At 37.7% G+C, this 17,783-nt stretch overlaps 1 protein-coding gene across 2 annotated transcripts in view; it reads left to right on the top strand.

Moving 5' to 3' along the window:
- The window catches only part of Cpeb4 (cytoplasmic polyadenylation element binding protein 4), a 65,266-nt gene extending 47,731 nt beyond the window's left edge, over positions 1-17,535 (top strand). For both annotated transcript variants that reach the window (XM_027425170.2, XM_027425169.2), the window contains 6 exons: positions 2,141-2,314; positions 6,771-6,860; positions 7,423-7,541; positions 9,582-9,696; positions 11,815-11,996; positions 13,205-17,535. In XM_027425170.2, coding sequence (XP_027280971.1) covers positions 2,141-2,314; positions 6,771-6,860; positions 7,423-7,541; positions 9,582-9,696; positions 11,815-11,996; positions 13,205-13,432 — 908 coding nt within the window. In that variant the 3' untranslated portion in view covers positions 13,433-17,535. The remainder of the gene's footprint in view (positions 1-2,140; positions 2,315-6,770; positions 6,861-7,422; positions 7,542-9,581; positions 9,697-11,814; positions 11,997-13,204) is intronic.
- Positions 17,536-17,783: the final 248 nt, after the last annotated feature.

The raw sequence follows: 17,783 nt of genomic DNA, 5'->3' as shown, positions 1-17,783 counted from the left end.
GTTGGTGGTAGATTGTTGTTTGTTTGAGAATACAAAACTGTTGACTAGAGCCAATAAATAAATTGCCTAAAATTTTCATTTGTTATGATTATCTTCTATTTTAAATGAACAGAAAATTACTATAAAATAAGTATTCTGTAATGATGAAAAGTCATGAATTCAATATTGATATGTTTATTAAATTGTTAGCTTGGAAATATAATTAACACAGTGGTAATTGGTGTAGATCATGTTGCACACAGCCTTAGCTTCATAATGTCTTGGCCCTTGGATGATAACTACAGCCAAAGGTTTCCTGTAAAACAAGTGAAGTTCAGTAAAGATTTATGGTATCTTTGAAGTTCTTTTTTAAAATGCATGAAACTGATCACAACTGTCCATATCCTTGATTTTTGATGCATAGACCAGGAAATGAGGAATGTGGCCTTCTTTTTCCATTTCAAAAGCTCATAGATGAAATCTCAGTGGATTCTTTGACAATGTTTGAAAGGTTGTTTTTGTTTGTTTTTTTGTTTTTTCTTCTCATTTGACATGCAGCAAGGACTTATGGGCGAAGGAGAGGTAACATCAATGTTTCTCACTTTTGAATGTATCAGTTCTATATGGAGAGGACTCGGGTTTACCTAGTTTATAATCTCTTTGGGGAAGGAGTGAAGGGTAGTGGATGGGTTTGACCTTTCTGAACTCTGTGTTGTAGTTGGAGTAGACTAAAAGAGCTGGACAAATTACCAGAATGGTGGGACTTGAATTATCTGTATTATTTAGCTGACTTTATCTTTTTTTTTTAACTCCTTAGAAGAATTTAAGAATTTTTTTAAAAATTTGATTCCTTAAAGATAGACTTGTATAAAAAAAAAAACTCATTAACTGAAGAGTCATTTATACTCAAGGAACTTACATCAGCCTCTCTTACTAAGTAAACATGATGTATTTATTTAGTTTAAAATATATTGAACTGAATAAATGAGTAATTCTACAAGTGTTCTAGAAATAATAGGGAATTTTAGAGACTCATTTTCTAGAAGTTCCTAACTAAACTTAGTTTTCTTATCAGTAACACTTTGCTATTTTATAATAAAATAAAATCATCAAATCATTTAGATTTAAAATGTGATAAAATATCTTTCAGAAAATAATCTCTAATTGTAGAATCATTTTGGATCATAATTTACTAATAGCATATAGAATGAATTTGTGACAAAGACACTGTTGTCTATGCTCAAGAGTGAGAGTTACAGTAACTGTGGCAACCAAAGGGCATTGAGAGTTCCAATAAAGGAAGAGAAGAGATCATTTCTAGAGTACAATTGACAGTTACTCAGAATGCACCTAGAAGCAAATAGCAGCCTGAGCAGGGGAAAGCCTGAGAAACTGCAGTTCTCTGCACCTCTATGCTTTGCTTATATTCTAGATGTTTGTGTTTCCCTGCCAGGTAAGTATGGGAAGACTTATGCACATTGGTATTTCTAGTCTTTTCTCCTTTCCTATGTATTCCAGAGGACAGGAGTTTGAGTTTTTAGAAGTTTTCTAAAACAGATGACATACTTGGTAAGCTGATAATCACTCAGCTAATATGTCTTTAGCATTTCTCCAGATCTTTAAATGCTGTAAGACTAGAAACTGAATTGGGTACCAACATTAAGTCAGCTTTGATATATCATATTAGTTAATGTAATAAGTAATGAGTACACACTTAAAATTGACTTGCTCATTTTAAGTACATTTTTAGAAAAGTATGCAGAGGCTATACAATTTGGTCTATTAAAGAAATTTATGTGACCAGCATTTTATAGCCAAATTTAATGATCTCTGTCCTTGTGTAGGTTGCCATGGGGCACTGCCAAGGCAGTGCAGTCTGTTGCCAACAGCTTTCAAAAAGAGTGTTCCCCTCTATTGTGCTTCCATTTCACGTGCTGGAGCTTCTGGATTTCTGTGGGATACTTGAGTAGCCCTCTATTAACCAAATACAGTCTCTCTGATTCAGTAGACTTTAAGGTGGTAACAGTTCCAGAGCATAAGTCATCCTGTAGTGAGCAAATAAAAGCAGCAGTTTTATCAACTCATGTTTTTCCTTGGTGTGTATGGTAATTGGTGACAAGGAGCCCTTTCTATTAGCTTTCTATTCTGCTTTCTGTTTCAGGTCAGTCTTCACTGTTTCCGATGGAAGATGGATTCCTGGATGATGGCCGTGGGGATCAACCTCTTCATAGTGGCCTGGGTTCACCTCACTGCTTTACTCACCAGAATGGGGAGAGAGTGGAACGATATTCCCGCAAGGTGTTCGTGGGTGGATTGCCTCCTGACATTGATGAAGGTATATTCAGGAAGTACTGTTTGAAGCAGCATGCCACATGGTGGTCAAGGGGAAGTTGTACTGAGTGTTTGCTATTATAATCCCTGTCTTACCTGGCTCTGACTCCAGTCTTGTTCACCTTGTTCTCTTGTCCTGTCATCCTATCATACCATAAGATTAGTTGTGAAAGGAAGAGAAGCAGGATTGTGGGATAAGCTGAAGCAATGACCAAATTCAGTGGAACAAGGGAAGACCCCAGAGCAGATTTCCCAAGGAGTCTATTGTGGACAGCCTAGACTTAAGTGCCCTATTCCGTTTTGTCCAGTTTTATTGAGTTTGGGTTTTTTTTCCCTTTGCTACCTTTCATTGTTCTCAAATTTTAGATTAAGCATGAACTTTTAAAAAATATAGTCTATACTTGTACTATAAGACATATTTTTTTTTCATTCAGCAAGCATTTAAATGTCCTCTAAACAGCTGTACTGTTCTTGGGCTTGTTTACAGAAGGTCCATTTACAGAATCTACATTCTTTTTTTTAATCATTTTTTATTTGAATTAGAAACAAGATTGTTTTACATGACAATCCCAGTTCCCTTCTCCCTCCTGTCCTCTCCTACCACCACCCCCCAACTAAAAACCTACCTATCACGTATCCTTTTTTTTTATTCTTTCCCTGACTCAACCTCTCTGCTCCCTCATGACCTCTGCATCCTTCCTCTTCTTCCCTTCTCATTCTCGTAGCTACCCCCCCCCTTCCCGTGCTCTCAATTTGCTCAGGAGATCTTGACCCTTTCCCCATCTCCAGGGGACCATGTATGTCTCTCTTAGAGTTCTCCTTGTTTACTAGCTTCTCTGGCAGTATCGATTGTAGGCTGGTAATCCTTTACTCTATGTCTAAAATCCACATATGAGTGACTACGTATCAGGTTTGTCTTTTTGTGATTGGGTTACCTCGATCAGAATGGTTTCTTCTAGTTCCATCCATTTTCCTGCAAATTTCAAACAGAATCTACATTTTAATGGGGGAAGGTGCATGAAAATTATGTAAGCATAAGAGGAAGTATCAGTGAGCAGTGTTAGAATGCAAACAGTGTTATGGGGTCTAGCATGCAAACAGTCTTTTTAGATTGGGTAGCTAAGGAAACCCATTTTAAGGAAGCAATATTTGAGCTAAGACTTGAATCAGTGTTGAGCCATAGAAGGACCTTTAGGGATTAGTTACCCAGTAATAATTGAGTTCATTTCCTTATTTCAGTGACTCTAATAAAAATCATAGTGGCAGACCATCCAGCAATCATACAGCCTTGGATACTTTGTTTCTTTTGTCTTGATTTTTCTGAATGGAAGTTGAAATAGACTAATTCATATTCTAGAGAATATAATAGATTTCTGTAAAAGTCTGTACGATCTAATATTTATTCATTTGTCATTTAGACTGAGATCAAGTTTATCAAGCTTCTAAAAGGTTGAAGATTATAACAAACACACTTGATAAGTCTCTTGATAAAACTGCTGAAATTTCAATTCCATTCACACCCATTCTCCCTATCACCCTCAGAATACAGAGCTGGAGAATTGTGCAGTAAAAATTACAGAGTTTCTATGGGACATGGAATGAGAGGCATATCATTTGAAATTGAATAAGCTTTGTACCTGAAACAGAAACAAAATCAGAATTAATACTGGGACATAACTTGGACAGTCCCACTGTCCTGTGGCAATGCCCCTAAAACAACAAAGTTGAAATGCTAGCTTGTAGTCATGGAAATGTGGTAAATAAAGATGGACCACTGAGCAGTTGAGAGGGTGCCAGGAACCCTCGAGGCTGGGGTCCTCCTCTCTGGCAAGAGATCCTTGCTTGTTACATTTGGATTTGATTTTCTTAAGCTGGAGCTGAGAGGGTTCCCACTTTGCATCACTCAAGCCAAGGCTTTTCCTTTCACAGTGAGGGTTAGGGTTAGTTCTGTTCTTACCATCTAGCTTACCTTGCTCAGGAAAAAATCTTATGAACCATACAACTTACAAGTTAGCCTAGCAGCAGTCTCCTGTAAATCAGTCTCATTGAGCTAAATAGTACAGAAACAGGCATAGCAGAACAGACTGTACTGTTGTACAGCTGGAGGAAGCTTAAGACAAGGGAAGGAACAAGGATAGGATAACTCAAGAGATGTTGGAGTTGCATTGAAAATATAAAAATTTGTGTGTTGGTTTTTGTAATACATAAAAAGTTATAAACATGTTTGTTTACATGTGTATTTATTTCCTACCTTTGTCTACTGAAAAAGACTTGGAAATAATGAATATCTCTATGAGCATATGGGGTTTTCTTTTTGCTACTAAAAGGAACCAAGACTGCTTTATAAAAAAGCATTTCATATGTTGACATGATATAGAGATAAGGCAGGGAAAAAAGATATGATAGAATATCTTCCTGAGCCTGGAAGTGATTTTAAAATGACAGGGAAAGGTCAGAAGGTCCTGGGGGCTCCCACTGGCCCTCTCAGGGAAAGGAAGGAAGGAGAGAAGGTAGGTGGGTGGGTAGATAGATAGATAGATAGATAGATAGATAGATAGATAGATAGATAGATAATCAAAATAGAGAACTAGAATATTACAACCTGTTGAGTGAAGTAGGTGTGTGTGGATATAATAAATAACTAGAAGAAAAAGCAGAGCTCTTCCATACTGTGTAACACTGATGAGCAAATGTAGATGGAACAGTGGAAACAGATCACCAACATTTGGCAGCTACCATGGTGGTTACATATGTACCAGTGGGTGCCTTCTTATAGAAAGCACAACAAATGCAGCAGAATGCTAATAGATAACACAGTATTCCTTGCAAAGAGAGGAAAATGGCTTCTCCTTGATAGAAAAACCAAGTGACCAAGATCAATTGTGTCTAATTAAAAGATGAAGTGACACAGTATCATTTGGTGGTAGTTGTGTCTGGGATATACAGCATGAAACTAGTCACGAGGAAGCAGAATACAAACCCAAACACAGTCAATGCTAGACTGAAATACCATAGACCACGTTGCTCATCAACACGAGGAACTTCTCATCATTCTGGAGGTTAGAAAGCTCAAGGTCAAAGCAATAGGAGGTTCCTTGCCTGTGCAAGTGCCTGCTTCCCAATAAGCCTTCTGATAATAACCATCATTGTTAGCCCACATGATAGAGGTGACAAAGGACCTCTCTGAGCCCTCTTACATGAATGAAAGTATTAAACTGATACTATTGTTGAGGCTTCTACCCCATAACCCAGTCACCTACCTAAGGTTCCTCCTCTAAGTTCTTTTCACACTGGGGATTTTATTTCAGCATAGAGATTTGCAAGATGGAATGCACAAACATTTATTTCCATATTAGCATACTATAGAACAGTGGTTCTCAACCTTAATTCTGCAATCCCTTAATACAGTTTCTCATATTGTGGTGACCCCAACCATAAAATTATTTTTGTTGCTACTTCCCAACTGTAGTTTGCTACTGCTATGAATAATAATGTAAACATTTGATCTGCAGATGGTCTTAAGTGACACCTGTGAAAGGGTTATCTGACCCAGGGGTCTTGACCCACAGGTTGAGAACCACTGATGTAGAAAGACTGTGAAGAACTGAAAAAGTCTAATGCTTTAGGGATGTGACAATTAACGAGCATGTGCTCTGGATGGGATTCTTGATCAAAAATAAAGGAAAAGACCTTGTTGGGTTATTGAATGGATTCTGAGCATTGGAGAGTAATTGTATCAGTATTGATTTTCTGACTGTGGAAGCTACAGGTAGAGATATAAAAGAAAGCAACCTTGCTTTGAGCTGAGACCAATGATAATGTTTTGGAATCATAAAGCATAATGTCAGTAAAAGATGATAGATAGATAAATTGATTCATATATGTATCTAACTAGAGAGAGAAAGAGGAAAAGAAGAAATTCGAGGCAGATGTGCTGAGTCCTGAATGTGCTGAGTACATGAAGTCACACAGGAGCTCTTCACACTGTTGTTGGAGATAGATTTTTATTTAAAGGGAGAGTAAGAAAGGGTGATATCAGGAGATGAGGAAACATAGGATGTAGGTAAAGGACACATGAGTCTTGAAAGAAGATAGCTAATTGTTTTCTAGTTTTACCTGTCATATTTTCTTCCTTTTTTCTTTTTTTTCCTTATGTGCTGGCTAAGTACATAAAAATATAATTGATACTGAAATTTTGATTGTGAGCCTATTCTTTAACAGCCGAGCCATATCTCCAGCCAGATAGTGAAAATTTGAAACCCCGAGTGAAGCTTCACAGCTTCAATGTGTGTATTCTGACTGTTTAGAAGTTCACTGAGATATGTAGACTTTAGAAGTGGGCACTTATTTGTTTGAGTGGCTTTGGAGAGGTTTTACTTGTGACTTCATTGCAATAAAGTAATTTTTAAAAAACTACTAAAACTGATACATTTAAATCTACTTTTGTCATTTTTCATTAGATGAGATCACAGCTAGTTTCCGTCGCTTTGGCCCTTTGATTGTGGATTGGCCTCATAAGGCAGAGAGCAAATCTTATTTTCCACCAAAAGGTAATTCTTGAGGTTCTAATCATTAAAGTACATTTTATTCTCAGATTGTCTAATATTGAGCATTTTCATAAATATTTACTTTCACTGCAAAAGTTTTTATTGTTAAATTTATATTTTTCTAAATGTGTTTTAAAATTTTCTACCTAATATACTTTTAATTCAATTTTTAATTACACATTGCAAAGATGTTTCTAGACACTACCAAATGGAGCTGGTGAGAAGTCTCAGTACTTATGCCACACTTGACAACCAGAGTTCTGTTCCTCTGGACAGATGAATTAGGAAAACCAGCACCTGCAAGTTGACCTTTGACCTTCATGCATGATCTACACACACACACACACACAGAGAGAGAGAGAGAGAGAGAGAGAGAGAGAGAGAGAGAGAGAGAGTTAAAGAAGATACTTCTAAAATGAACTCAAACTTTTAGTAGGAATATTGTTTTAATTTTTCATTTTTTCTATTATTTTCCCTTAATTTTACTTCTAAGCTTTTGTATCTCATGTATGACAACGACAGGAAAGCCTGTAAGTCTTACTTTCTGTTGTTCCTCCTGCCATAGGCTATGCATTCCTGCTGTTTCAAGATGAAAGTTCTGTCCAGGCTCTCATAGATGCATGCATTGAAGAAGATGGAAAACTCTACCTGTGTGTATCAAGTCCAACCATCAAGGATAAACCAGTAAGTTTAGTTTAGCATAAAATTTCCTTTGGTTTATGTTTCCACTCACCTGCTTAAATTAAATGTTTTCTACTTAAATTTATATGTTTGAAAACAGAATATAACAGGTTTTATTGTGTATTCTTTGGTAATTTCATAAATGAATACAATGTACTTAGATCCCCTACCATCCCCCCTCTAGCTTTTAGAAAACATCCCTCCACTACATCCTTCTTCTGACTACATCTCTTCCTCCTCTTCCCTCCATCCCCCCTTCATCCTCCTTCTAATAACTTACTGAGTCCAACTAGTGCTCTCCATATATATAGGTGCATGGGTGTAGGGCCATCCTCTAGAGCATGGTCAACCAACTATGGGTCAAAGTACTGAAGAAAACTGACTGTCCCTCCCCTAGCAGCCACCACTTGCCAAAAGCATTGGGACCCTATGGGATCCCTACCAATATTGGAGTTGTGACTGGCTTGATCTTGTGCAGGTAACCACAGGTGCTGTGAGTTTATGAAGACACTATTTTTCAGCATCCTCCCCAACCTCAGCTCTTACAATCTTTCCATTCCCTCTTCCTCAATGTTCCTGAGCCTTTTGGATAAGGGAGTATGAGATAGATATCCCATTTAAGTGAACATTCCACAGTCACATGTTCTCTGTACTTTGACCAGTTGTGAATCTCTGTATTAACCGTCATCCACTGCATGAAGAAACTCTCTGATGAGCAGTGAAATATGCTTAGTCTATGGGTAGAAGGATAAAAATTTAGAAGGCAGTTTGATACTATGTCCCTTTAGCAAAGTAATAGTAGGTTCCCCTCTAGAACCAATGACCTACCCAACCACAGTTTCTTGCCCAGCTAATGGTATCATACATGAATTGTATCTTCTGAAGTAGGTCATAATTATGTCCAATAGAAAGCTGTTGGTTACTCCCATAACATTCATGCCGCTATTACACCAATGGGCAAATTCGCCACACAGAGTTCACAGCTATTGATGACTTTTCTTCCCCAGCAGCCTACAAAGCACCTTTTAGGCTGTAAATGGGAAGGTTTAAGTAAGGAAGAGGATTAGAGAGTAGGGCAGAGGAGGAGTTGGGGAGGGCTAACTGACATTGCAGGTATATGAAAAACCACATGGAATCCTACTGTTTTGTAAGCTTGAGTGTGTTGTGTGTGTATGTATACATATAAATACATACATACATATATACATACATACATACATACATACATAGAGAGACATTGAGAAGGAGGGAATTAGAGTTACATTATACAGAGGGAAAGTGATACCACCTAAAGCCTTGGGTCATCAGACAAAAAGCTCAATGCCAGGTTTAGGATATATCCTAGACTACTGCCATTGCTCTTGGCTACCACAAAAACTTGATGGTAAAACCTTAATGGCTAAAGATGTCACACACTCACATGACATGGAGAAATCAAACTGGTACATAGGATGTACAAGACTGCACAAACAGGCCTGGCTTAGGTACATTATTCTTGATTGGGCTAATGGGCACTAAAGTGTTTATCAAACTAGTCAGTGTTTAAAAGCACTTGCTAGCTTTGCAGAGGACCTGGGTTCAGTTCCCAGCACCCAAATAAATAAAAATAAATACATCTTTTTAAAAAAAATTGCAAATATTAGCAATATTTTTACTTTGAAATAATTTTTGAAACAATATAACAGATTCATTAGTATCAATGGTAAGCTTGCATTTACTGGAAATATGCTCAGTCCTATTTTATTTAAATTCAAATTATGTAGATCTTATAAGGATGGGCAAAACAGAGGTCCCAGTAAACTGAAAAGCAGATAGTTAACTTGTGGGTAATTAAGGATGTATGGGTGTATTAAGGGATTTGGCTTATAGTAAATAAAAAATTCATGGAATGCTCTTACTCTGAAATGCAGGGTAGAGAAGGCAGTTTTTAAGCCTTTTAGTTTTACAGCTTTATTGATTTGTGATGAAATGGGTTATTGTAAAATACTCTGTAATAATTTTGAACTTTTTTGATATGAGCATTTTGGTTTACACATTCCTTAGGTGCAAATTCGACCCTGGAATCTCAGTGACAGTGACTTTGTGATGGATGGTTCACAGCCGCTTGACCCACGAAAAACAATATTTGTTGGTGGTGTTCCTCGACCATTACGAGCTGGTATAGTTAAACAGACAAAATCCCTGTATCATTAGCATATGAAATATAAAGATCTTCAGCTGAAATATTCCATGAGGTTTGAGTTAATGTGCAAGAGAGAGTACTAGAATCCAAGTTTTTGGGTTAGAATGAATGTGTTCTGTTTCCTACTAATAGATGAACAACCTTGGACAAATTATGTAAATTTCCTAATCAATTTTCCCATCTATAAAATGAAATCAAAAGTGCATATACTTTATAGAGTTGAGGACTAAGTGAAATAACTGACGCATAGTGCTTAGGTGTAGTACTGTAAGATGCTAATCATTGTTTGTCATTTATTTTGAAATCTAAAGCCCTTTGTATGTTGAGATGTACAGTGTTTATTTCCCATGTCCTCAGTTTCTCAGCAGCTGTTTACTGAGCTCCTAAATACAACTTCAGTCCAGCATGTTTTTAGACTATCACTATCTCAGATTTTTTAAATAGAATATCTTTTATTTATTCTCTACAGTTTCACATATGTGAACAATGTATCTTGATCATATTTACCCCAGCTTTCCCCAGGCACCTCCACTGAATTCCCCTCCTCCCTCCATGTCCTTTCCTCTCTCTCTCTCTCTCTCTCTCTCTCTCTCTCTCTCTCTCTCTGTCTCTCTCTCTCTCGTTTATTTTGTAACCCAGAGTCTACTTGGGGCTGGCTGCTCTTGGGGTGATCTTGTGAAGGTGACCACAACTGCAATGAGTTCACAAGTGCAGTGGCCATGTCCTGTCAGGAGATAGCACTGCATAGTGATCTTCCCCTCCTCCTGTTGTTATATTCTTTCTACCTCCTCTTCAGTGATGTTCTCTGAGCCTTGTGGGGACAGTTGGTTAGATGTCTCGTTTAGGACTGAGCACTCAACAGTCACTTATTCTCCTCACTTTGATCAGTTACAAGTCTCTGCATTGACTGCTGCCCACCTAAGAGCCAGGTTTCTCTGGTTGAGGGCCACACTAATCCATGTGTATAAGTAAACTTTGAGAGACATTTGACAACACTTAGCAAGACAACAGTGTCTTTTCCCCAGGTTTACACTACCAGGCATGAATTCCCTCCTGTGGAAAAGGCCTCAAATCCAATCAAAAATCAGTTTGTTACCCCCTTACCCTTGTGCTACTACTGAGCACCAGTGAGCACATAGTACCTGTCAGGTTACAGTATAGTAGCATCTAGAGCTCATTGCTGTGTGATACTATTGATGGCTTTTTCTCCCATTGGCCTTCATAGCACCTTCTGGCACTATAAAAACTAGCCAGTATGTTGTCTATTCCACAATCTAGTTATGGTGGGCAACCCTAGAGCAGTGACAACAGTCTGTGTTGTTTAGTGGACCTCTGGATGTCACTGATCAGTAACACACAGGAGGTTTGACAAGCCTGCACTGAGATTTTCATTCCCTAGTCACTGTCTTCTGGCAGAAGCATTGTCCACCCTATGTTCAAACTCTTTTTTTAATTTTATTTATTTTTATCTTACTGTGCATGGGTGTTTTGCCTATATGTATGTCTGTGCACCATGTGTGTACAATGCCCCCAGAGGCAAGAAGAGGGCATTGGATCCCCTTTAACTTGAGTTATACGGACGGTTGTGAGTTGCCATGTGGGTGCTGGGAATCAAACATGGGTCCTCTGAAAAAAGCAGCCAATGCAAGATGTGCTAGTGAATAATTAGATATAAGCAAAGGTACCAGATGGTAAGGGGGGTCAGAAGGGCTCCCAAAGAATCCACCAGTTACTTTTCTAATGTTCAATTAATAGTAACTAATACCAGTATAGATATGACAGCAGTGCAGCCCAGAGCAGACAAATGTGGGTGCCAGGCCTGGGCCTGTCACCTGTGACACACCAATCATCTTGGGCCTCAGTTTTTCAGAAAATTACACCTATTTCATAGGTTGTGAAAATTAAGAGGAAGCATTGTAAACCAACCAGCCTGCTGGCTGAATAAACACTCACCCTTTTCAAGCAAAAAAGTTATTGTTATAATTTTGATATTAATGATGATGCAAACTCAGAGGTCACATGAACTTTGTTTTGTTGAGGTGTGAGCCAGATAAGTCTTTCTGATTATAAGTGTCTCTGCTCCTTTCTTTTTAGTGGAGCTTGCGATGATAATGGATCGGCTGTATGGAGGCGTCTGCTATGCTGGGATCGATACTGACCCTGAGCTCAAATACCCAAAAGGAGCTGGACGGGTCGCATTTTCTAATCAACAGAGTTACATAGCTGCTATCAGTGCCCGCTTTGTTCAGCTACAGCATGGAGAGATAGATAAACGGGTAAGTCCTGGACTGTGTTTGGAAAGTTCTACAAGTGGTGCACCTGTGTTTGATACACAGACACTTCCCTTGGGGCTGACACTAGAATCCAGCACTCTGTGATGTTATAATTTGAAGTCTTCATTGGTTATTTTATTGTGCTATTCTTATTATGATCTATAAAAGCAAGTCAGTGGTGGGTTGTGCTTACTGTTTTAGACCATGTATATTCTATGTCAGTGGTCGTTCACTAGTATAAATAAAGAGAAAGCTTGGGCTGTCGCTACAGGACAGGGGTAGGATTTGCTGTCACATGTCACATGCCTGCTTGCTCTTCATTCACACTTCCTGTCAATGTGGGTTTCAGAGTTGGGGTGTATCATTACAGATGCTTAGGTTTGGTCCTCTGTAGTGAAATCCCTGGGTCAGTGTTCAGTCCCTCTCGAGTCTGGGGCTTAAAGATGCCCTTCCCCATCTTCTACAAGTGCTGCTAGGGAGTTTTATCCAAGAGTCTGCCATTGGTTATTGCCATAACCAATCTTGTTGTAGCTGGTTATTTAACAACAGGTTATTCTAATGCTTGAGAGGCCCAGATGATGGTGGGCCTACTGCATGTTAGAACAGCCCAGTTCTATAAAGTCACCTCTCACTTTTAGATTCAGGTAAACCACTCTCACTGACAAAGAACAAAGTGAGGCTTCAGGCTGTGAGGAACACAGCCACATCATGTTTTACCAGAGTACCAGCTATGGACACTTAAACCACCAGCCAGGCTTAGCTACCTCTCAGAAGTTCATGAAGCAGAAAACAGCCATCTTCTTGCCCACTAACCCTTACAGTATGCTTAGATGGTTTTGTTTAAATTGTAATTCCAGTAGTGATTAAAAAAAACAAAAACAAAACTAGATCCACTAATTAAAACAAGGGTTTCTGAGGAAAACCTCCTGAGAGTTTAATCTCATAATACTCTATACAGTTGGTTTTACTTTATGATTTCTGATAAAATTCTTCTTTTGATTTTGTGTTTGAAAGTTTATTTTAATATGACAAGTATGTAAGAAGATAGATATAAACATCTTATGATAAAATGGATGATCTTCATTTCAGTAAGTGCATCACTGCCCCTTCCCTTGTGACACCTTGGCACAAGTAGGTTGAGGCACAGGATAAAAGCACACTTGCACATGGTTCTGAAATGTGACAACTCCCTTTTTATCTCTCCATTGCAGGTGGAGGTTAAGCCATATGTCCTGGATGACCAGCTGTGTGATGAATGTCAGGGGGCCCGTTGCGGGGGGAAATTTGCTCCATTTTTCTGTGCTAATGTTACCTGTCTGCAGTATTACTGTGAATATTGCTGGGCTGCTATTCACTCTCGTGCTGGCAGGGAATTCCACAAGCCCCTGGTGAAGGAAGGTGGTGACCGCCCTCGGCATATTTCATTCCGCTGGAACTGAAGGACGAATGACTCCGGAGCTCATTTGCAGGCCTCAGAAGTGCCCTCTTCTGTTAATTCCAACCCTTCCTCAGCCTCTTCACGCTGGCATGTCCTGTGTAGCAGTGTGTAACTAACAGTAGTAGAATGAAAAGAACAACCTACAACATAGGTATTTTGTAGACTCTCGTGTCACTACAAACAGTATGTTTAAACTCCTTTTTCATATCGCCATCATGTTGCATGTAAGTTTTAATTCTCTTGTTTTGCTGGAGGCCAAGAGGATCCAAACTTGCTGTAGCATTTTCTTAAAGGAGAGAAATATTAACAGAGAAATGAGATAATATTTTGGGTTTTTAATTTCTGGTAATGATATAACATATAAGATACTCTATTGAAATAACCACCAACAGTAACACTATTGTCTGTTCTGACACAGTCTCCCCCAGGGAAGTGCTCTTGCCGTTTCCTTTCTTTTCTTTGATTCCTTATCTTTTCTGTCCCTTTTCATTCTTTAACAGCAATGGAGGAAGCTAACAGTTACTAACAGGAAAGAGTATGTCAGAACGAGCAAATGATGAGCAAGAGTGAGCAGAGTAACCAGAAGGGCTTTGAGGCTGAGTGTGGTTTGATCATGCCTCAAATGCACCATACATCAGAAATAAATAAGCAGGCAGAGCTGAGTTTGTTTTCTTTGGAATAATTCTTAAAATTCCGAATGTAAGAATTGGGTGGCTTTACTACTGAGGGGAGTGCATTTATTTACTTAACTGACTTCCCAGTCACAGCCCCAGGAAACCTACCAAAGCTAGAATTAATGATATCTGGTGGGAAACAGAAGAACAAATGCATAAATTTTATTTTTGTTGTTATATAGAAACTGTATATCCTAATTTACTAAGTCATCAGCTGTCAGCCTTTGCTCTCCATTTTGACATTGAAAAACAACATATCTAGACATACCTCAAGGATATTGTTTTTGACTTTGTGTTACACTACACTTGTAGTCAAAACTGGAAGAAAAAAAAAGCATACAAATTGGCTGCCCATTGGCTTTGTTTTCCATTTGAAGTTACTTTGGAATCCTGTAATTTAGTTGTAACATAGAAAATGTGGGTGGGGGGGAAGGTTTAAAAAAAAAGTCAAGTAGTTGCAAAGTGTTTTGCACTGTTGAACTAAGTAATTGTGTAAATCTGTGCAAAAGTCCGTATGTTTATCTTACTCTTCCTATAAAGTACAATAACATACACTTTCCGAACTTAGCATGGGACATAGTGTTTGAAGTGCCAACTTCATCAAGTAATGCATGCTTTATTATAAATACACCCTAGCTTTGAAAGGTGTTCTTATGTTTTGAACAGTATGCTTCAGAGGTAAATTTAAACTAGTCTCTTGAAGCCCTGGTCATGGAAGTAACTTTTCATTTAATTGACTTTCTCTTATTAAATGCCCTACCGTAGTTCAAAGGATTACTATCAGTGTGCAAAGCATTAACAGCAGCAGCCTCAGTGCGGGCTTGCTAGCTGTGCTGCCTAACAGTACCATCTTGGATCCTTCAGAACCAAAGACTTGCCCCGCAGTGCTGGGTCACCGCCTGGCTGGTGACCCCTCTGATGTCTGTAGGAAAAGCAGCCCTTTATTTTTAACACAGGCTTTAATGAACTACACCTGTTAAGTTCCAAAGGTCAAAATGGAGGCACTTGCTGTCTAGAGTCCAACAGGAAGAGGGAGCCGCTGTCCAAGACTCCCCTGCTAACAAAACAGCAAAGCAGTTGTGCAAATGGAGGGTGCTCTCGTGTAGCTGGTCAGGGACGGATTTTCTTTTCTCCTGAACTACATGATTCTAATTGGAATGTTCATTTGCCTCTTTCTCTTTCTTTACTGCTTGTAGGTGGCTTGGGGTGTGCTGTTGTGCTGTTCCTACCCAGTAAACAGGCGTGATGAGTTAAGAAATAACACTGCTTGAGAACTAGCTTTGAATAATTTTCCCTTTGTACATGACCTGCTGAATTTCGGTACAGTGTTTTGTAGCTAACTTATTTTGTCATGCACATGATGTATATTTGTTATGCACTACTTTTGTATATCTTGTTTTTCCAACAGTGAACATTTTTAGGCACACTTTTCACTGACGGGATATCTCTTTATGCAATACCTCAATTTTTCATATTGCAAAGAGTAGCTTTTTGTACTTTTATTACTGAGAGATCTTCATATACTTCATTTTTTAATATAAATAATTTTAATAAATTTTATTTTCTTATATTCTGCTTTTTATACATTTCAGTGCTCTGCATACATTTTAAATTATGAATGTTGTGCACTGGCAATGCTATTTTAGAGTCTGCAGAGAAGAGAAAGCATGTTGCTTAAACAGCCTTCCCCAGCACCAGCTATTGGTGTACCTATAATTTAAGAAATAGTCTATGTAAAGTCACAAATTAATGAAAAAAATTCGCATGAAAATGACAAGATAACACTGTAGTTCCTAAAAAAAAAATTAAATGCATAAGCATAGGGTAGAAATTTAAAATAACAAAATTGTCTACAGCTTCTTACTAAGTTTTTAAAATTATTCATAAAATGCAGACATTTTGGGTGAATGTTTAACCATTTTTAATCTTAATTAATTGATGTTATGTGTTTGATTCAGAGATGTCTGCTCTTTTAAATTCTATATAATAAAACAAAATCTCCTGCCACAGGACAGGTTTGTAATGTTAGTATGCATGACTAATGTAAGAAATTGTTATTCTGCTAATATTTACTTGTGATTGTGTGACAAGCGTGTTTACAGATGATTTGGTTCCACTTCTTTCCAGGGCATAAACAATGATTATCTATTACTCTGAACTTTATGATTACATGTCCTTCAGATTACATGGGATTGTAGTTGGGAGTTACCATGTAACTCAAACATAATTAACATGTAATTAGTTTACAGGTTTTAGGGTATCACTTCAATTTACCAAGCATGTAGTTCTAGCGCACTAGCATGGCACCAGCCATGTATTTACAATGTAGTTACAGAGTAATTACATGGTTATTTTTGCAATGTAAAATAAAGTGTTTCTGATTATTTTCTATGTAAAGGAACCCCTCCCTGCCCTCCCCCCCCCACCCCCACCCCCCGTCCCTTGGCTTTGGTATAATATATATACTTCTCCATACACAGACCTCTGCAGAATGCAAAATAAAACTTGCAGTGAATGAACTTAGCATTTTATGAGAGTGCTGTTGGAAAGACTTGATAATTCACCCCTTTTGTTTTGAAGAGTTGAATCTTCTGTTAAAAGGTGATTTAAAACTTGAATGTGATGAATTGTGGCAAGCTCACTCCAGTTATGTGCAATACTTATCTCACACTTTGGAAGATCTTTGCAGTGTAATTCTTTGTTTTTAATTGCAGACATTTAAAAATGTCATTTTCTACTGTTAAGAGTAATCCTCTTTCTTGCTGGTGTTTCTAAAGAAAAGAATCAGAAATCAATCTTTCTACTAATGTAAATTTGAGATTATTTTTAAAAATGGAATAAAAGAGGTTTTGGTCATTTGCTTTATTTTATTATCTTATTTTAAAGCTACTGTGATTGATAGCATTGTAAGAATTGGGACAATATTGTATTCAACTGTTTTATTTTTTATATTTTTAAAATTTAAAGTATAATTAGTTTTTATAATTTCATCAGATTTTTGTTATATTTTTTTGGAAGTGAAACTTTTAGCAAGTGGGTGTCTAGTTTTTACTAATCCCTGATTTCCCAGTGATTGCTCATATTATCAGAAGGAAGCGTTATTTAAGTGCGTCAGTTAATTGTACTACTTGGCTGAATTTCCATATAGTTTTTACTGTGTATGGGGAGGTTGTAGTATTTATTCTAGCATTTTAAATAAGGGTAATTCATTTTTTTATTAAAGTCATTTTCACGTTAAGTTCCTATTTTTGTATGTTCTACTCTTAAGTTATATAACACAGTTCCTTTTTTAAAAGAGTTCATTTGTTGAAGTGCTAGTGGAAAATTAATGTTATTAAATAGTTTGCAAATGACTATTTATACCAGTATGCATATAATTTTTAAATATTTGTAATGTGAGATGTTGAATGAATAAAACTTTTAACTCAGATTTCTTTTACTCTACTGATTTCTTTTTAACATAAGTAGGTTCCCTGGTTGGGATATAACATTTGAAAAATACTAGGAATGTCCTGTTGGGCCCCAGCCAAACAAACCAGTATGAGACAGTGTTTAGTCATCTGAGCACTCGGGTGGTGTTCCTGGCTTATGTAAGCTGTAAGAGCTTGCAGCTGCAGTGTCTTTGGCTTTGCTGTTAGTTCTTGTGCTGCCCTGTAGGGTGTGTGTGTGTCTGGGGGT

This window comes from Cricetulus griseus, chromosome 7 (genome assembly GCF_003668045.3).
Source record: "Cricetulus griseus strain 17A/GY chromosome 7, alternate assembly CriGri-PICRH-1.0, whole genome shotgun sequence".
NCBI lineage: Eukaryota > Metazoa > Chordata > Mammalia > Rodentia > Cricetidae > Cricetulus > Cricetulus griseus.
Note: the sequence above shows the minus strand (reverse complement) of the source record. Positions and strands in the feature narration are given on the sequence as shown.